At 62.2% G+C, this 20,471-nt stretch overlaps 1 protein-coding gene across 2 annotated transcripts in view; it reads left to right on the top strand.

Annotated features, from left to right (window-relative positions):
- The window catches only part of ZNF536 (zinc finger protein 536), a 196,228-nt gene that overhangs the window by 41,114 nt on the left and 134,643 nt on the right, over nt 1–20,471 (top strand). For both annotated transcript variants that reach the window (XM_036303531.1, XM_036303532.1), the window contains exon 2: nt 12,026–14,239. In XM_036303531.1, the coding sequence (XP_036159424.1) occupies nt 12,028–14,239 (2,212 nt within the window). In that variant the 5' untranslated portion in view covers nt 12,026–12,027. The remainder of the gene's footprint in view (nt 1–12,025; nt 14,240–20,471) is intronic.

Here is a 20,471-nt window from a genome sequence, read left to right as displayed (position 1 = left end):
AGTGACCGGGATCACGTGAGAGACCTTCCCCGCCACCCTCCCCCGCGTGTCCCTGACAGCCCTCCACCTCCCCCAGCCACCCCTGGAAGGGAGAGCCGCCGGGCCAGCGCCTGCTGCAGGGGCGGGTTCAGCCCGGATTTAATAACACTGCTCTTGCTTTATTTATTTTTATAATTACCTTTAATTTAGAGCAAGTGATACAAATTTCCATTTAGGGTAATGATATAGTTTTCTTTTAAATGCATTAAAGTAAAAAATAGTGAATTAATTAAAAAGATATTAGCAGGGCATGAAAACACGGCAAAGGTGGGGGCGCTTCCTTGCGGCGGGCGGAGCTCATGGGTGGAAGCACGTCCGAAGGCCTTTCACCGCCTTCACTTTACTCATTTTCTGAAACAGCGAGGGGACCCTGGGCTCCTGGGAGTTGGGGATGTTGGGAAGCGGGGCTCCGCAGGACGCGTGGACCCGGAGGCTGAACATGGGCCCGAGCCTGCGGGACAGTCCCCACGTGGAGCAGGCCCTCCCTCACGCTCATTCAGCTTCCCTGCGAAGTACCGAGGATGCAGGCGCACCTGAGCCCTGATGTCTGAGAGAGTTCTCGGTGCCAACCCGTATGTGGTGGGTCCTCATCCCTCACCTCTCCCTGGGCTCTGAGGTCTCCTGGCAGGAGCGCAGCCCTGGGCACTTGCGGTGCTCCCACTGCTCTTGCGTTTGGTACCAGGAAATGCGTCCAGGCTCCTTGCCATAGCCCTTGTAGTATCCAACACGTAGAGGATGCTAGTTCACTCGTCCCATCCACCCACCCATCCATCCACCCACCCATCCATCCACCCACCCACCCACCTATCCATCCATCCATCCATTATCCATCTATCCATCCATCCACCCATCCACCTACCTATCCATCATCCATCTATCATCCATCTATTACCCATCACCCATCACCCATTCATCCATCCATCATCCATCCATCATCCATCCATCCATCCATCCGTCCATCCATTCATTGGTCCATGCACTTACCCCTCCACCCACTCAATGAACATTAATTAAGAGCGATCTGTATATTTCACAGTAAAAGTTAAACAAAAGTGCTGGCACCAGGGATCTGGCCATGACAGAGGGAGACACCGTCACTGCCATTGCAGAGCTAGTGGCTCCTGGGGAGGCAGAAAGGGGACCCGTGGCCGCTCGGCACCAGGTGGAGTGAGCTGGTGAGCGGGTGGTGAGTGTGTCCGTAGATCCTCCTCCTCCGTCACGCTGGGCCCGGCCAGCTGCGTCCCTGGAATGAGATGATGGGCCCTGCAGAGCCGGCTCAGTCTGTCCCAGCTTCCAGGGCTCACCGGGCAGGGCTTCCTCCCGGACCCCCACGGGGGCAAGGCCGGCAGCCACAGCAGCTGAGGCAGGCAGGGGGCAGGGCAGCGGTCACCGCAAAGGGTGGCAGGGAGGGAGGGGCGGGCAGGTGGGCAAGTGGACAAGCAGCAACGAGGCAGCAGACCCAGGCTCCCTGCCAGGGTGCGCGTGGCCTCTGGGAGGAGAGACGCAGGGTCTGGGGTCTCCCTCGGTCCCAGGGCTCCCCTGGGCCTGGCCCGCCTCCCTGTTGCTCTGAGCGCCCACGGGGGGTGGGGAGGGTTTCTCCCAGTGGCCACTGTGAGGCTTTGGGGTGCCACCCTGGGCCCCACGGATGGCTGGAGACACGCCTGGCTGCCATTCATCTGCATTCCCCTTGGACATGCCCCCTGGTCCTGGGAACCCCGTGTCAGCCGCCGTATCCAGGCGCCTGCATGCGGCTCTGGCTTGTGCGTTTAGCAGAGCGGCTGCGGCCCGCCCCTCGGGCTCTCTGTGCAGGAGAAGGAGGCCGGGAACCAGCCCTGAGGGTGGACAGAAGTGCCTGGTGACCCACAAAACCTTGCAATGTGGGGCGCTGTGGCTTCCGGGCCTGCGTCAGCCCCCGGGCATGGCCGCTGAGCAGGGCTAACACGTGAGCTGGGTGCGTGCAGGAGGCAAGCGATCAATGTTTCTCTCTCTCCCTCTGCCTTCCTCTCCTAAAAATCAACAAAAACATGTTTTTAAAAAAATTAATTCAAAAACATACTGACCCCTCCCTTCTCTGCCTCCTGGGCCCTCCTCATACCTGCCTTTGACCTTCATCCCCCTGGAGCCCACGGAATACTCAGGGTCGGGGCCCTCCCCTGTCAGCTGGACCTTCAGGGGGACCCCACCTGGGGTCTCGGGAAGTTGGCGGGCATTCCTGGGAGAGTGAAGAAGTTACCCACAGGGGACGGGAGGGGAGGAGAGATACAGAAGGAGCAAATGGGCAAAGGACCCTGCAGAGAGAGCCTGTTACATCCACACAGACCTGAGACCGCGGGCCCCATGACCACATGTCACGTTATGTTCTGGGCTGTGTTGGAGCAAAGCCCTGTGGGGAGACCCGGATGTGGAATCCCAGATCCTGGGAAAGCGGCAAGTGGGGCTGTGCGGGGGGCAGGGTGGCGATGCTTCTCGGTGCCATGGGTGCCCACTCTGTGTCTGGCGCACACGGGACGAGACGCAGCCTTCCCCCGTCACACCAGACCCTCCAGAAGCGCCCAGCCCCGCGTGCTACTCAGGACCCTGGGTGCATGGAGCCTGCTGGGCATGGCTGGTCCGTGTTTGAATGAGTCCCGTGGAGCAGAGCAGACATGTGAATGAGTGGGCTCGCTTGGGAAATCCACCCAAACCAGCCCACGCACAGGAGGCGGTACGGCTCCTGCAGCTACAACATGTGGCCGTGGTTGGGCCTCGGGTGCCTTTGGATCAGGGGGGTCGCAGAGGAGCCAGCGTGTTGAACTGGAGACCCCGAGGCCCCGCCCCAGCGCCGGTGCTGGGTTGTGCTCCTGATGGCTGTGAGTCCCTGTGAGATGCTGTGCGCCTGAGCCGACAGCTTCGACAGCACGGCCCTCCCTGGCCGGCGTCCCTGAGTACGTCCGTCAGGCCGCCCTGGCCCCCGCATACCTGCGTTCTGCATTCTGTTTAGTTTCGCGCCGAATCGAATCGGAGCTTCTGTGCAATGAAAGGGAAATGGAAACGAACCATCTGGCAGGAGCTCACAGTCCGGGTGGGCTCTGGGGTAAAGGGCTCCCCTCGGGGCCGAGAGGTGTGAGAGGTAGCGGGGCGCTCGCGCCCCGACCGCTGCTGTCCCCGGGAGGACGGGACTGGGGGAGCCCTGGGGCCGGTTCCCCGTCCTGTTCAGGGCAGCGCCGTGTGCAGAGGCTGCGCAGGGGCCAAGGCGGGTTAATAGGGATTAAAGATCTGAGTTCCCGTCCTGACGGAGCCTGTTTGAAAAGGGAGAGAGGACGCGGGCGAGCGAGAATAATCAATTCTCCGCGTGGCGACCGTGGGCATCCCTTGCAGCGCCGCGATGCTGCTCCGAGGCAGAGCCCTCATTGGGAGCGCAGGTCCGTCGCATCTCTGGCTTCCCCGATGGGCGGACGCCGTCGGATAAATCCTTCACCGAGAGGTAGGGGCCATCTCCTTCCGGTTCGCCCGTCCAGGAGGATTGGAGGCCCCACTGTATGGCCTGAATTCTCGGGGGGCCAGGCTGGTCGTTTGCTCACCACCTGCTGTCCCTTTGTGATCGTCTGCACTGGGGTCGTCGGAAGCTCAGAGGACCGCCACGTGGAGGGCCTGGCCCCCCGGGAGCCGCGGACGGACGGGGCTGTAAGTCGCCGGCCCACACAGAGCTCCGACCCAGGCAGGGACACATGACCCTGCGGCTGTGCGTCTGGCACACCAGGACCGCGTCCTTACCGTTCCACCCACAGAAAAGGCACTGGGTGGGGTGGGGTGGGGGGGTCCACGGCCTGAGTGGTCACCTCTGGCCTGGAGCAAACCCAGGAGGGCTTCCCGGAGTAGGTGACACCAGGCTGGAGCACGGAGGATGGGTTTGGGCAACCAGGAGCCTGGGGACTGGCCCTTTCACAGTCCTGCTGTTCAAAGAGGACAAGAGGAGGCCAGTGCCGTCTGTCCATCCAAGTCCCTCTCCTCCCTGCACTGGGACCTCTCGCCACAGTGACAATTTCGCCCTTGACGTTAGTTTTGTGGTCCTAGAGTTTGCTGTCACCCTTTATTTCCCCCGTCTCTGACCCACATGTGATAGGAAGTTGCTAAGGGCGCGTCGCAGCCGTGCAAGGCATGCATGTTAGGCTGGGACACGGGTAGGAGCTTTTTTGAGGCCGTTTGCCCCAAATATAAATGCACCCTTCACGGATGCACACGCAGGCCTGTGCCGGGCGCCACTTCCATCGCTCATCTTCCCAGATGGTCCTGCACTCAGGCCTCATTCCACACACGCTGACCCCTCTGTGCCCACCTGTTCCTCCTCCTCCCGGCCCAGCGGCGTCCTCAAGGTCCAGCCAAGGATGGGCTGCTTCCCAGACCGTTATACTCCCTGCTCCCCCCCCTCCACTCCCCAGCCCCGCCCTCGCCCGGCCTCATGCACCTCGTCGGTTCCCCCATCGCAGCACCGGACTTGGGTCGCTGTGTCTGTGGGTCGCTCCTCCCTGAGCCAACTCGGAGACGGGAACCTGGCCCTGCTGTACGTCCCTCGATCCGCCCACGTCCTGTCACACGGAGGCTTGAAAGGGTGTCATTCATGATGAACCGTACCTTCCAGATGCTTCCACAGAGCTGCCGGGTGGGTTTTTTTTTTTTTTTTTTTTGGTAGAAAGGCAAGCAAGAGTTTATTGACCACAGCAAACATACTTAGGAGAGAGAAACAAGGAAGGGCAAGGAGGAGGAGAAGGAGCAGGAGGAGCAGGAGGAAGAAAACAAAGATGAAGATGGCAGTGATGACAGTCATTGCTGTCACTTGTGTTTTTGGGACCTTACTCTGCCTGGCAAGTCCATGGCCCTAACAACCACCCGTTGGAAGTTGTCTGATTCCACCCCCCACCCCCCGGAACCTGTTGCCTGGCATTGCGTGGGGTGGGCGGCCAGTGAGCAGGACCTCAGACTGGAAGTCCCTGAGAAGAGGACCAGGAGACCCTTAGTGCAGGGCTTCCCTCTCCCTCGATGGACCCCTTCCCTTCTCTGTCTTCAGTGCTGGCCTACAGCTTCAACCCGACCCCCAGAGCCGGCGTGCTGGGGATACCCCTGTGCCTTTGAGAATTCTGAAACCATCCAGTCTCTCTCACCAGGAACTGCCTGGGGCGCCGTGGGGCCTGCGTGGGCCCAGCCCGCCGACCATGCCCATTCGAGATAGTGAGGCCTCCGCTCTGGCCAGCGCTCCGTCCAGGGGACGTTGGGGAAGCTGACCGCCCTCCCACCTCGCTCTCCTGGTCACGCTGTGGCTGCCACAGTCCACAGCCTGGTTGGAATGCTGTGCTGTCACTAAGGAACTCAGCCAGGACTGAACCATTTCTGGCCCTGCCTCCTAGCATCGCCCGCACACCGGTCACAACAGGCCGGTCCCGTGCTGCCCTCCTGCTTGTCAGTCGCTCACCTGGCACACCCCCCCCTCGGTGTCCTGCCCACCTCGGGAACGCCGGCGATGCGATCGTTTGGGTGCCCACAGGTCACTGGCATGGATCGTAGCAGATGAAAAAAAATGTCCTTGCTCAGCACGGCAAGCTCTAGGCCCAAATGCGAGCGTGAAATCGCTGGCTTATTTTTGTAATAATGTTTACAGCTGTTTAATGACCCTGAAAAGGTTGGGTAGTCGGTGCTCCGTGCTCAGAACAGGAGCGGATTGTGCTGATAACAACCTGAGCGGAAGCGGCGTGAGCTCCGACAATGGGAGAAGTAGCGCCAACAGGCAGCCATTGTGCTGCAGGGGACGCCCTCAGTCACAGCGCACCCCAAGGGCAAGGGAGCGGGCGGGTTGTGTGGAAGGGCCAGGGTCAGGGAGTCGGGGGGCGGGGGGGGGGGACGCCTACAGCCAGGACTGCGGGCGGTGGCAGCATTTTGGGTGAAGCCGTGGCCCCAAGCCCTCCCCCTGCCCAGCGCCCGGGGCCATGGGGCTGAGAAGCTGTGAGGCAGTGCCTCTCTCCACGCTGATAAAAAAAGGCATATTTAGTTGTGCTTGGCTAGACAACAATATTTGATTTTTAAAAATCCAGTTGAAATGGTAATTTTGAAAGTCATTTTATTTCCCAACTATTCTTTTTCATGGTACGCGGATAAGACGCTTGCTGGCAAGATCTATATTTTTTGGACTATTCGTAAGATTACTTTTTTTTTTCTCCCTCTCCTGTGCTAGCAAAACGGAACCGTGTTTTTGTGTAAAATGTATTTAGCCTCGTAGCAGCTGGCATTTCTGGTGCCCTGATGGCTTTGAATTTCCTTTGGAGGGAGCGAGGCCATTCAGGTCTCTGTCGGAGGAGCTAAGTGGGAACTTTGGACGTTGCTGCCCCAGGAAACAGTGAAGGCGGAACCGACGGGTCAGGAGAGCGGTCAGCGCCGCTGCAGGCAGCCGAGGGCTCAGGTGGCTGCGGAGATGAGAGGATGAGGCGGAAGGTGTTTTGACGATCTGTGTGCCCGATGGTGGGTGCCAGGGCTGAGGGCTCCCCCCCTGGGAAACGGGACGTCGCTGAGCTCCGGGGCAACCTCCAGCCCCCAGACGCTGTCCCCGGGGGCCCGCGTGGCGGCGAGGCTGCCGTGGCGGCCGGGACTCAGGCGCCAGCCTGGTTCTTGGTCTTTTTTCTTTTCTTCTTCTTTTTAAAATATATTTGTATTGATTTCAGAGAGGAAGGGAGAGGGAAACATCCATGATGAGAGAGAATCATGACCAGCTGCCTCCTGCACGCCCCCCACTGGGGATGGAGCCCGCAACCCGGACCTGTGCGCTGACCAGGAATGGAACCGTGACCTCCTGGTTCCTAGGTCGATGCTCAGCCCCTGAGCCCCGCCCGCCAGGCTGGTTCTGGGTCCATGTTGACAGCAGCGTTGGGTGCCCGAGCACACCACCATGTCCTCTGGGCTCGGGAAAGGTCAGGTTGGGGCGATGGTGGTGTTTCCAGAGCTGGCAGCTGACAGGGCCGCCGCCTGCCCAGCTTCGGGGAAGCCCGGCTCCTGTCCGTTGGGCAGACGGGCGCCCAGCCAGCGGGTTTATTGCTGCTCCTGCTCGGCTTCGGGCTGAGGCCATGCGCCGAGGGCCAGTGGGCTGTTCTCAGTGGTGAGTCGTGTCTTACTTGCTTTCACTGTGCGAAGGTTTCCTCCCTGGTGACGGGTCAGGTGCCGTCCTGGCAGTGCCACAGAGGCCGGCTGGCGGCCGATGGCCTGCAGGCGGGGTCAGGCCCGCCCCATGCTGCTCCCGGCCTCGCACTGCGGTGTCTCAGCGGCCGCGTCTTGGGAGACGGCCCAGATCCAGGCCGGGGCCGTGCACATGCCACCAAGTGCCCGGGGCAGGGGCGTGTGGGCAGCGCTGCAGGCCAGGAGCGTGTCCGCTCTGGTGGTCGGGACGCAGGGCGTGGCACTGACAGGGTCCACGGCAGGCCTCGGAGGACAGACGTGTCCCCGTGCCTGCTGCAGGCTGCAGGAGGGACCTGGGACACTTTGCCAGGGAGGCCCCTTCAGGCAGCCTCTGCCCTCCCTGGGAGCTGTCGGGGCTGCCGGTGGCTTCCATCCCTTAGCAGTGGCACCACCGGTCCCGCAGTCACAGGGAAGCATCTGTGTGAGTTCCCATGGGGACTCCACGCCCCGCCCCTGCACAGACCGACTCCATGGGCACACACACACACACACACACACACACCTGTGCACACACTCCCCTGCACACGCACATATACACTCCCCTGTGCACGCACACACATACACACATACCTGTGCACACACTCCCCTGCACATGCACATATACACTCCCCTGTGCATGCACACACATACACACATACCTGTGCACACACTCCCCTGCACGCACACACACACACACCTGTGCACACACTCCCCTGCACACACATACACACATACCTGTGCACACACTCCCCTGCATGCGCACACATACTTGTGCACACACTCCCCTGCATACACACATACCTGTGCACACACTCCCCTGCACATGCACATATACACTCCCCCGTGCATGCACACACATACACACATACCTGTGCACACACTCCCCTGCACGCACACACACACACACCTGTGCACACACTCCCCTGCACACACACACACACACACACCTGTGCACACACTCCCCTGCACACACACATACACTCCCCTGTGCATGCACACACATACACACATACCCGTGTACACACTCTCCTGCGCGCACACACACACACACACACACACTCACACTCACACCTGTGTCCACAGCTGCAATGGTTTCTCCTCCCCCTGAACTTGGAATTCTGCCTCTCGGGAGCCGTTTTGTTGCTTTCCTGTCATTGGTGGCCTTGCCCAGTGGCCCCTGGCAAGTGTCCCTGAGTGACCGAGCCAGGGGTAATGAGTTCTGGACGGGGAAACCTGGAGGCTGGAGACGTTGGGGCGGACCCAGGGTTGTGAGGCCCAGGCCGGGCGGGGGGCCAGCTCATCCTGCCGCGGCCGCCTTGGCCCCGGCCAGCTCGCCAGCTCCTGCCTTTCCAGGAACTCCCTCCCCTGCTCTCGGCTGGCGCTGGCGTTGGCCAGGGCTGACCCATCTGGGCACCTGCTCCTGGCACTGCAGGGGGCGGGTCCCAGAGGATCTGGGCTGACCGTCTGGTGCGGCCCTGCCCCCGGGGGCTCTGCTCACTTGAGGGCCGTCGCCTGGCATGTCTCCTGGTGAGCTGGCGCTCTGCTCAAATCCTCATCCTCCATGGGCCCCACGCAGCCTGGTCTCTGCCTCCTGGTGCCCGTGGGCACCTGGACTGAAAGAGCTGGTGGTGGCAGAGTCTCCTCAGGGCGTAGCCAGGGGCCCTCCGGACTGTGGGGCGTCTGACTGTGGGTGCTGTTGGACCTGTGCGAGGCGGAGTTTGGGGCCTGGGAGGTTGGGACTCACTACTGTGGCCTGTGTTGTTGAGGTCTGCTCATTCACTCCCCCATTCGGCGGGCCATCACGGAGCCTGCGATGAGCCAGCGCTGCTCTCGCCCTGAGACCTCCTCTGGGACCGAGGCTGACGGGACCTGCCCTCACGGAAAAGCAGCAGCTCGCTGGAGGGTTGACGCCAGACTTCCCTGGCGCTGAGCGCTGTGAAGGAGGGTGGGGGCATCGGCCTCAGACAGGGCCCTGTGAGCTGAGGCCTGTGTGAGGAGAAGAGAGACACTATCTGGCCTCTGCAGGCTCTAGATCAGCCGTGGGCAAACTACGGCCCGCGGGCCGGATTTGGCCCGTTTGAAATGAATAAAACTATTGAAAAAAAAGACCGTACCCTTTTATGTAATGATGTTTACTTTGAATTTATATTAGTTCACACAAACACTCCATCCATGCTTTTGTTCCGGCCCTCCGGTCTAGTTTAAGAACCCATTGTGGCCCTCGAGTCAAAAAGTTTGCCCACCCCTGGTCTAGAACATTCCGTGTTCAGCAGTGGCACTTGACCAGTTGCGTAAAAGGTTTTTTAAAAAGCTTTGTTGATTGAAAAAAATTTTTAACAGTAAAAGAACTGCATACCCAGACCTCGCTGGAAAAGGCCCAAGCGCATTATGTGGCAAGCGGTCCCGCGTGCGTGGGGGCGGTAGGTGGTCCTCCCCCGACCCACTGATCTGTGGGCTCGCCGGATGGCACGGATGGCGCACTCAGCCTCCGCGCCCTCCTGCTGAATTGGCCGCAACCTGAAAATAGCCCGTCTTCCTGGCCTGGCATCTTTGGAGCCGGCCAACTGGGCAGCCTCTGGCCGCGGGCCAGCGCGTTGGCTCTGGACTTTGTGAACTTCCCCGCGTGCTGGTGAATCCTGGTCTCCCACGTGCCCTCAGGGCGTGATCCGTGTTCGCTTAGGAGAGGAGCGGGCATGGCCCACGGGGGCTTGAAGGTGGCGCGAGGCTGGGGACACGGCCCAGGTGTCCTGGCTCTGCACCCTGGGCCTGTCCCTCCGTGCTGGCTGGTGGGTGCCGGGACTGCCCTGTCTCCGAGGGCCAGCGACGGGCCTGGTAAGTTACTGAGATGCACGCATCTCCACAGGAAGCCACTCCTTTCTGACCGGTCTCCAAAATTGGCCTTTTTAAAAAAAAAATTTTTTTTTTAAATAATTTGACTGCCACCAGGAACAAAAAGATGGCAAATTGTAAGGTTCCTGTTACTGCAGTGCCCTGTGCCGGGTGTAAGCTCGCGGGCAGTTGCCCTGCGTCGTCCTCATGAACACGTGGACCTGCACCGCGGCGACGCGTTCTGCCCTGGGAAGAATCACCGTGTCTGTGCCCCTCTGTGCCCGATGGCCACCCAGCCCGTCCTGACTCCAGGGAGGCTGGCCCCGCTGGAGACCCTCCACGCCACGCACAGGCTGCCCAGTGGGCAGTGCAGCGGGCAGCGCACCCCGTGACACCGAATGTGCTGCCTCCACACCCCAGCTCTGCCCCAAGGCCCACGGGGGAGTGTTGGCCCGGGGACCAGTCCTGGCTGGGGGTGAGCGCTGCTCCTGGCCCGCCTGGCTGGCCAGGACATCCGAACAGCGGGGCCCGCAGAGGACAGCTGTTAGCATCGTTCCAGGGGTGGGAGGCGGGTCTGGGCTCCTTCAGGGGGAGCCGGGCTCTGGAAACAGGAGGGCCCCAGGCGTGGGCTCCTGGCCTCTCAGGGCTGAATTCTCACGGGCTTGACGTGGGGGCTGGCTCCCGCGCCCATCCCCGCGTGGCCGGCTCAGCAGCCCAGCACTGGCCGGAGGGGCGGTGAGGCCGGTGACAGACCGTTCTGCCGCCCCGCTCTGCGCGCTGCTGTTTAACAAACGGCTCCGGGTTCTCATTTTCCGCCGAGCGCCTTCCGCAGGTACCATTTGTACTCATTACTGGGTATCGGGAAAGTTATTAAAAACACTCAGACGGGGCGAGAGTTCCGACAGCGGCGGCGCTGGCCTTTAATTGGTCTTTATCTAGTTCTTTGAACGATCGCCTTAAGCCCAGCGAGAGTCCCAGCCCTGGAGACGGTGCCCGTGGAAGGACAGGGAGCAAGCGTGTCCCTGGTGGGAGGCCTCACCCCGCCCGCGTCCGCACCGTCTCGGGACCCGCTGACTCCGTCAGGAGACCGTGTGTGCCGCCCGACGACAGCATAAGAGCGTTTCGTAACATAAGGGTTAAATCTTAATCTCCGAGGTTTGCAAAGCTGCTACTTGCAGTCTCCTTAAAATTTAATATACCTCGTTAATGCTTCCTTGCAAACACTGAAGGATTTTTATGATTATAATCATGTGTTACAGCACCTAGCACTGTTTCTAAGCAGCATACTAATCAGCTTAATGAGATATTACTGCACTTTTTGTTGACGAAAGCAAAATCCCTTTTATTGTTCCAAAGCCTGTCCGTTACTTTATTTCCCCCCGAAACATTATCTTGTTTTATTATGTATCAGTAAATATCATGCCATGGGTGTTTCTTTTTCCTTCTTTCTTGTTTTTTTTTTTTTGACCAAAACATAAAATAACCCCTTTCATCTCAGAGTGGCGAATGCATTGGCCGTGGGAACCTGAGTTCCCAGCGAGTGGGACAGCCGTTCTGCTCCGAGGCCAACTTTGAACGGAGCCAACAGGTGTGGGTGTCCCAAGGTGGGGGCTGGGGCGGGGGGGAGACTTTCCCACGCTGACCGCCCCCCACCCCATCTGTGATCAGGTGCTGAAAGTGGTAAAACGTGAATAATTTAACCATGAATGAGTAATTGCAGTCGGCAAATAGAAAATACAAGGGAAGACGATCCATCGCCCAAACAAATGGGAGGACCAAAGCCATGTTGCATAATTGGCATTTAATAATTCATCCTTTTATTATTGTTTTCGACTCTCATTCCCGAGCATGACGATGGTGAGGTGAGGCAGGGAAACGCAAAAGCCCGGCGGTGGCTGCCCCCCACTCCCCCGCCCCCCCCCCGCCCCCGCCCCCTCCGTGCCGGGTTCTGCGCGCCCCATCTGAACTCTCTCTCCCTTTCCAGGGATGGAAGAAGCCAGCCTGTGCCTTGGAGTGTCCCCCGCCGCCGCGGCCGACGCGGAGCCCCGCCGGAGCGGCCCCGTGCTCAACGGCCAGTATGCCATGAGCCAGAAGCTGCACCACGTCACCTCGCAGCTGGGCCAGGCCTTCCCCGAGCTGCACGTGCGGCCCGGCCCCGAGGACAAGCCCGCGCCCCTGGACGACCAGGCGCACGTGGCCCTGGGCGGCGGCCCGGCCCTGGGCAGCCCCATGGCGCTGCTGGCCAGCCCGCTGGGCCGCGACCTGGACACCAGCCTCAACGGGCGCGTGGACCTGCAGCAGTTCCTCAACGGGCAGAACCTGGGCATCATGTCGCAGATGAGCGACATCGAGGACGACGCGCGCAAGAACCGCAAGTACCCGTGCCCGCTGTGCGGCAAGCGCTTCCGCTTCAACAGCATCCTCTCGCTGCACATGCGCACGCACACGGGCGAGAAGCCCTTCAAGTGCCCCTACTGCGACCACCGCGCGGCGCAGAAGGGCAACCTCAAGATCCACCTGCGCACCCACAAGCTGGGCAACCTGGGCAAGGGCCGCGGGCGCGTGCGCGAGGAGAACCGCCTGCTGCACGAGCTGGAGGAGCGCGCCATCCTGCGGGACAAGCAGCTGCGGAGCAGCCTGGCGCCCGCGCGCCCGGACCTCAAGCCCCCGCCGCACGCGCACGCGCACGCGCACGCGCCGCCCGCCCCGCCCGCCGCCCCCGGCCACCTGGCGCCCCCCGCCGCCTCCGCCCCCGGCGCGCCCGACGCCGCCCGCCCCGCGCCCTCGCCCAAGCCCGCCCTGGGTGGCGGCGCCCAGGAAGAGGCGGTGGCCCCGGCGGCCGGCTTCCGCTGCACCTTCTGCAAGGGCAAGTTCAAGAAGCGCGAGGAGCTGGACCGCCACATCCGCATCCTGCACAAGCCCTACAAGTGCACGCTGTGCGACTTCGCCGCCTCGCAGGAGGAGGAGCTCATCAGCCACGTGGAGAAGGCGCACATCACGGCCGAGTCGGCGCAGGGCCAGGGCCCCGGCGGCGGCGGCGAGCAGGCGGCGCACGAGTTCCGCTGCGAGGTGTGCGGGCAGGTGTTCAGCCAGGCGTGGTTCCTCAAGGGCCACATGCGCAAGCACAAGGACTCCTTCGAGCACTGCTGCCAGATCTGCGGCCGGCGCTTCAAGGAGCCCTGGTTCCTCAAGAACCACATGAAGGTGCACCTCAACAAGCTGTCGGCCAAGGCCAAGGCCCCCGGCGACGCCGACGCGCCCGCGCCCCTGGGCGGCCTGGCGCCGGAGGCCCACGCCAACCTGTACTCCCGCTACCTGTCCTGCCTGCAGGGCGGCTTCCTGGCCCCGGACAAAGCCGGCCTGGGCGAGCCCGGCGGCCAGCTCTACAAGGGGGAGCTGCCCCTGAAGGAGAAGGACGTCCTGGGCAAGCTGCTCGCGCCCATCGCCAGCGGGGCGCACGGGGGCGCCCCCGAGGGGGACAAGCACGCGCTCCTCGGCTGCCTGAGCCTGGTGCCCCCGCTCAAGTCCAGCTGCATCGAGCGGCTGCAGGCGGCGGCCAAGGCGGCCGAGATGGACCCGGTGCACAGCTACCAGGCCTGGCAGCTCATGGCCCGGGGCGTGGCGGCCGACCGAGGCTTCCTGCCCAAGGAGCACCCGCTGCAGCGCGGCCCAGAGGAGGCGCTGGCGCCCGCGGGCGTCCTGTTCGATAAGGAGAAGCGGGAGTACGTGCTGGTGGGGTCCGACGGCTCCCGCCAGAAAATGCCAGCCGACCTGGTCCCCGGCTCCAAGGCGGCGGGCCAGAGGGACCTGCCGGCCAAGCTGGACCCGCTGGAGGGCACTCGGGAGTTCCTGTCCCACGGGCTCAGCCAGGCGCTGGACTACCACCTGCAGGGCCCCGGGGGCCTGAAGGAGAAGCCCACCGAGTGCCCGGACTGCGGCCGCGTGTTCCGCACCTACCACCAGGTGGTGGTGCACTCGCGCGTGCACAAGCGGGACCGCAAGGCCGAGGAGGACGGGCCCCACGCGGGCCTGGATGAGCGGCGCGGCTCCGGCAGCGACCAGGAGTCCCAGTCGGTGAGCCGCTCCACCACGCCTGGCTCCTCCAACGTCACCGAGGAGAGCGGGGTCGGCGGGGGGCTCTCCCAGACCGGCAGTGCCCAGGAGGACAGCCCGCACCCCTCCTCGCCGTCCTCCTCAGGTAGGTGGGCCGGGCGGGCGGGTGGGGGCAGGACAGCAGGCAAGGGCCCTGCCTGCCCAGAGGCTTCGGTGGGGGGCGCGCCTTTTGCTGCCCTTCAAGGTCAGATCTGAGGTCAGCAAGGTCAGGCCCGAGGTCAGCGTGGCTGGTGGGCGCGTGAGGACCTCGCCTGTCTGCCTGGTGGAGAGAAGGCTGTCATTTTGTCTCTTAGCCGTCCCTTGAGCCCTGGCTCCTATGAAATGTAGTGGACCCTCCTCCTCCCGTGGGGTAGGATGGCCAGTGGGCACATTCACCCACGGGAAGACCTCTCCCTGTAATTACCCACCTGTCTGCTCCACGTCATGCCCTGGCCTGCTGGCCGTCCCCTGCTCTCCAGAGCCCGGGAGCCTGGAGCCTGCTCCATCCGTCCAAAGAGGTGAAGGTGCAAGTTCAGGCCCTCCCCGCCCTCCCCGCTGAGGGTGTCCCTGTGATCCGCTCAGGTGGGCTCCCCCGGTCTTCCTCCCCAGACCGGGCCCTGTGGGTCCCTTCCAGAACCGCAGTGTGGCCCCGGGCCAGCTCCTCGGTGGTTTGGTGGGCACGGAGCTTTGGCTCAGATGCGCCAGTGCCCATCCCGCCATGTGCCCTGTTCATGGGTGATGCGGCCTTGGGGTCCAAAACAGCAAAGCAGAAAATCTGTCATCAGAACGTCTGAAACACGGAGGCTTCCTGGCCCCGTTTGAAAAAACATACGAACACACACGCACGTGCACACATACACACACATGCACACACACATGCGCACACACACACACCCCCTCACGCCTCCCAGGCTGAATCTAAGTGGCCCCCTCGCAGGCGGGCGGCCTCCTCGGCCTGGGCCCGGCCCTCCGTGTGGACGGTGCTCGGGAAGTTCTGTCTGGAGCCCTTTCTGAGGAGAGCAGCCGGCTAATCCTGCACTCACTCCGCAGCCTCCCAGCGGCGGAAGTCGTGCCCTAACAAATACCCTGTTACTAATGGCAACATTGATTCCTGCAATCAGCCATTACGCCGAGGAAACAAACGGCAGTTTGGGGCACCTCGAGGCGCCGCCTTGCCCACAGGCGCGGGTGGCAGCCAGGGCGGGGGTTCGTTTTTTGTTTTGTTTTGTTTTTAGTTTTTTCCCCCGTCTCCCTCTTCTCCCCCCTTCCTGGGTTTCGATAAACATCTGTGTATCGGAGGCGGCGATGACGTGCACGCGGGCTGTTCCGTCGTCACTGCCGCGCTTCCGTCTGCCCCCCCCGCGCCCCCCCGGGGCAGAAGTAGGATGAAGATGAAGTGTGCGCCCCTGGCTTATCACAGGCCAGGAAAGAATTGTTAAGACACATAAATCTGAGCGGGACATTCCAGAGATTCCGATAGCACTTAATGCCGCTGCTTAAATACCCATGAAACACACTGTCTGCTCCGCAGTCCCTGGCTCGGCGGTGATTTATTTCTGGTGGGAACTCCGGGGGAGGCTGAGCGGGACCAGGAGCGCGCCTGGGCGGGCCGGCCGCGCCACGGGGTGACCACGGCCCGGGCAGGCGAGACGCAGGGCGGGGACTTCAGCTTTCGGTGGAAGTGGGTCCCTGAACGTGGAGGCGGCAGAGTGAGGCTGTCCCCTGTCGCTGGGGACTGTTCCTGGCCCCCGAGGGAGTCCCTGGTGCCGGGGTGTGTGGTCTCCCTGTTTTGGGGAAAGAGGGGGCCTTCGAGGGGCAGAGAGCAGAGTGCAGCCCGGGTCCCCTAAATCTGCGGCGTGAAGCTGACAGGTTTCCACGCCTCTCGCCCGGACCCGCTGAGACACAGAGGGCTCGGCGGAATGTTCCGGCACCAAATGCTCGCTTTTTCCTCGTGACGTCTCCTTCTCTGCGGTTTTCTCGCCTTCTGGCGGAGTGGTAGCCCCCACGCTCTTCCTAGCTGTCGTTTCCGGGTCTCGAAATGTTCTTGCAAAAAGCTACCCTGCCTCCCAGGCCTCTCGGAGCCCGCGACCTGCGCTGAGGCCAGCTGCCTGCTTTTCCGCCCCCGTGGAGGCAGCTCTGAGCCGTGAGGGCCGACTCTGTGTCTGGGGCTGGTTTCCTTCCTATTCCCGATCCTCTGGCCCAGCAGCAGCCACAGGCCCGCCATCCACGCGGCCCACGTCGGCTGCCGCGGCGTGAGGCCTCGCCTGGGATTGGGACCCGACGCCCAATCGGTTCCCTCCTCCCTCTTCACAAGTCTGACTTGGACAAAGTGCATTGAAAAGCAGCATTTAAATAAAATTTGTGACACAATAGGTATTTTATTATTACCTGTCAGAGAGAAACCGCAAGGTGAGGGCAGGGAAGAGCCACCTCTTTAAGCCCTTCAGTAAAGAAAGCAGCGCTGATTAAGGCCTCAATGAAGGAACGACGGTTCCCGCGTTCTCAGGCGGCATAACAATGTCGCAAAACTCAATTTCCATCCCTCGCTCCTTTTCTTGTTGGAAACTGGGTCAGGAGGGCCTGGGAAACTATGTTTTCAGATCTTCACCAGCGAATTCTTCCTTTATAAATCGCTGCTCTTAACATGATCGTCGTTCTGAATTCATCATAAACCCTCTCTGCCGAGAGCCTCTTAGCGCGATCCGCCGAGGAGGCTGACAATGAGCGGCCTTTGTTATCTGATGTAATGCTCGCGGGGACGGGCCGAGTGGCTGTTTAAAAATGTCTCGCTCCGACCGAGACGCCGAGAGGGTCAAGTTTGCGATCACACGGTGATTGCCGAGCCGGGCGGCCGTCCCTGGCTGGGCTGGTGTGGGGTGCAGCTGTCGGTGATGTGAGCAGAGGGGAGGTTTGAGTCAGTGAGCATGTGAAAGCGATCCCAGTGAACCAGAAAATCTGTTTGTTCTCGGCGCTCCCAACTGCCGCGGCCCAGCTCGGAGCAGTGGCGGGAGCCAGGGCCTCAGACACATGGAGAGGTTGTAGGTTCTCACCGAATAGGGACGAAAGGAGCCGAAGGGGCCTCCCCCCGCCCCCCCCCCGATCTCGCCCCCCATTTTGCTGCTGTTTGTGTGGCTGGCCGATCATTTCACACCCCAGCCGATGTCCTTTCTGCCTCCGTGTCCAAGGCCAGGGAAGTGCGTGGCTTGGAGGCAGCAGCGTATAAATCCGACTCTCTGGTGACATCGGGGGAGCGGGTGGCTGTTTGGACGGCCCCTCGCTGCTGGCGCACGTGCCCGCCGCCCAGGGCCTCCGTCTCGGCATCTCTCCCTGTGAAACCCCAGCGGAGCCCGTGCCGGCATCTGAGCTTCACGCCAACTCCGAGGATGACCCACCTTCTGCATCTTTAGCTTTCGCTTGGGAAGTCACGCTCGGAATAATTAAAACTTAATGTACTAGGAAGCAGCCCTGCTCCTCATCACGGCGGCGGGGCCGCTGCCTCCCCCCGCCCCCCGCAGCCCCGGGACTCGGAGGGGGGCTAATTGAAGCGGGGGTGGGGGAGGGAGTCACGGAAGGCGCTGACCCCCGTCCTTAAATGATGTCGGCTAAGTTCCGGGACCCGCCGAACGCCAGGGAGAGAGGAAGACGAGAAGGTCCTCCACCCCCACTCCTGCTGGGCAGCCTGTGGAGTGGACACGCTCATTGTTTGGTCAGCTGGGCTCGAGCCTGGCGGGCTCCTCTGTGGGGGCCGAGTGGCATTCCCACATCGTGGTCCCGGCCCGGGTAGGCCCTGTGACCACAGCCTCAAAGGCCGGCGTCCGGTCCCCGTGCCCTTCCCCGGGCTGGACAGTGAGACGATCGATCTCCTTTCTTGTCCACCCTTTTCCTCCGGGGGCTCCTCCTCCCCGCCCACCACTGCCTCTGCCCCCCTCCCCCCATCCAGGCCCCCCAAAGAAGAGGGGGTAAAAAAAAGAAAAGAAAAAAATTTAAATCTGAGGATTAAGATCTTCTTTTTTTTTTTTTTGCTTGTGCATTCCAATTGTTCTTAAAATATTTGGCAATGTCAATTAGTAACTGAGCAGAGTTAGCTGATGAACACAATTTTCCGGGAGACTGAGCACCCTATTGTTGCCCGAGCACAGCAGATTTCTGAGGCCATTATCATGCGCGGGCTGCTTGGCCCAGCTGCTTCCTGCAGCAAAAGCCAAACTTCCCGCTGGAGCTCAGGGACGGAGGCAGCAACGGGGCTGGGAGCAGCGGGGCCCACCGCCCAGCGCCCAGCGCCCGGCGGGCCTTCTCTGGCCCCTCCAGGGAACCTGCTCGCCCAGGCTCCTCCCTCTGGGTCCTCCCTCTCCCAGCACCTGCACTGCCTGCCCGCCCAGCTGGGGATGAAAAGGACCAGCGGACCCCCCTCCCCCCTCCTCCTGCCCCCCGGGTATGGCGGCCACTAATCTCAGTGCGAGCAGAACTTTAGAAAACAATAATCCCGTTTACAAATGTACTTAAAAACTGTTAACCCACTCCGAGGCCGAGAGCGCCTTCCCAGAGACGGGCTGCCTGGTGTTTATTAAAATCAGGAAAGGATAAAAACACGTCTCCTTCCGCAAAGACGAAGTCAGGGACGCGGCACCGGCCAGCCGGGAACGACAGACGGGGAGGCTGGTTTCCTTTTCCAGAGGCACCTTCTGAGCAGAGAGGGGTCTGAAGTGCCGCGTGAGGCCCCGTGGTGTGTGGAGGGCGCCCCTGTGCACCCCGGCTCCCTCTCCTGCACCCCCCTGCCCTCCTGCCCCCCCCCCCCCCCGCCCCCGATCCGGGAGCCGGTTCTGGGAGATGACAAGCAGCAGGTTTTTAAAGCTCAGCTGTCGAGACTGGGTACCACCTGCAGCCCTTCCATCCTGCAGACCTGGACGCGTGTGCAGGCGCCCCAGCGTGTCGGTGGAGACGGTTGGCGGGAGGGGGAGGCTGGGCTCGGGTCCCGGGCTGGACCCAGGCCGAGGCCAGCCAGCTGACTCCCGGGGAGTGTCAGGTGGGGACCGGTCAGCAGGCCAGGTGCCCCCTCTGGCCTGCACCTTCCCTCTGGCGTGGGGCCCTCTGCCCACGGGCCTGGGGCGGCTGGCAGCTGGCCTGAAGGGGCCCTCGGGGCCCAGTCACGCCTCCCTCCCGTCCTGGGGCTGGACAGCGCCCGCAGCTGCTTTGCAAGGGCCCATTGGCTCGCACTCGGGCAGTTGCTGGTGAGCTGGACCCACCCTGGGGCCGGCGGCGCTCTCAGCCCTTTGGGTGGCCATAAGCCCGTGTAGCGTGCTGCCACTTTGCGTGTCAGAAAGAGGCGTGGTCCTGCTCAGTGTTGGGCCTCTTTTTATTTTTAATATTTTTTATTGATGTCAGAGAGGAAGGGAGAGGGAGAGAGAGAGAAACATCAGTGATGAGAGACAATCATGGATCGGCTGCCTCCTGCACGCCCCACACTGGGGATGGAGCCCACAACCCGGGCCTGTGCCCTGACTGGGGATCGAGCCCTGACCTCCTGGTTCATAGGTCGATGCTCAGCTGCGGAGCCGCAGCGACCGGGCACACGGTGCAGGAGCTGAGCGGTGGGGTCGGCGGGTGAGCAGGCGGCTCCTTGGCTGCTGAGCGCTGCGGGCTGGCGGGGGCGGGGGCGAGAAACACCTGCAGGGCCGGAGATTGGAACTGTGCACACATCCCGGATTTGTGATGATCAGGCTGGAACCTTTGCCATCTCCTACCCTGGGGCCTGCTTGCTGCCCTTCTGGGTTCCTGGCCCCTCCTCTCCTCTGTCGGCATGCGGCCTGTGCCGGCTGGTCCCCGCGCCCCCTGGGCCGGGCTGGCATGCCGAGGCGGGAGGAGGGGGCGCAGCCAGGCTTGCCCAGGCAGAGGGGCAGGGGCTCCCCAGTGGGGCGCGGGCAGTTGGCGGAGGCTCACTGATCTCCCCGGGAATGGAGCGTCGCAGCAGCTGAGACGCACTGTGGGTCCCCCATGCCTTTTCCTGGCAGGACGGGGCGACGGCAACATTTACTTAAGCTGTGGAGTTTGGCACCAGCCACACCAGGCGCCATCTGGAAGGCCCTCCTCAGAAAGCCGGGCTCCCCAGCGCGCTCAGAGGAGCAGGCGTGGGCGGGGCTGTGGGGCTTCCTCCCCGGGCAGAGCCTGGGCGTCCGGGCACCTGGGCAGGCGAGGCTGGGCAGTTCTTCCCGGGTTGGCATGTGGCTGCCTCCCTGCCAGGCCTCACCAGCTGGTCCTGAGCCAGGCCTGGTCCTAGTCAGGAGCACACCCACCTCCCAGGCCGTGTCCCACGTATTTATTGTGCGTGGCATGCTGCTCAC

Source organism: Myotis myotis, unplaced genomic scaffold, assembly GCF_014108235.1.
Source record: "Myotis myotis isolate mMyoMyo1 unplaced genomic scaffold, mMyoMyo1.p scaffold_m19_p_37, whole genome shotgun sequence".
NCBI lineage: Eukaryota > Metazoa > Chordata > Mammalia > Chiroptera > Vespertilionidae > Myotis > Myotis myotis.
This window is presented reverse-complemented; position numbering and strand designations above follow the sequence as displayed.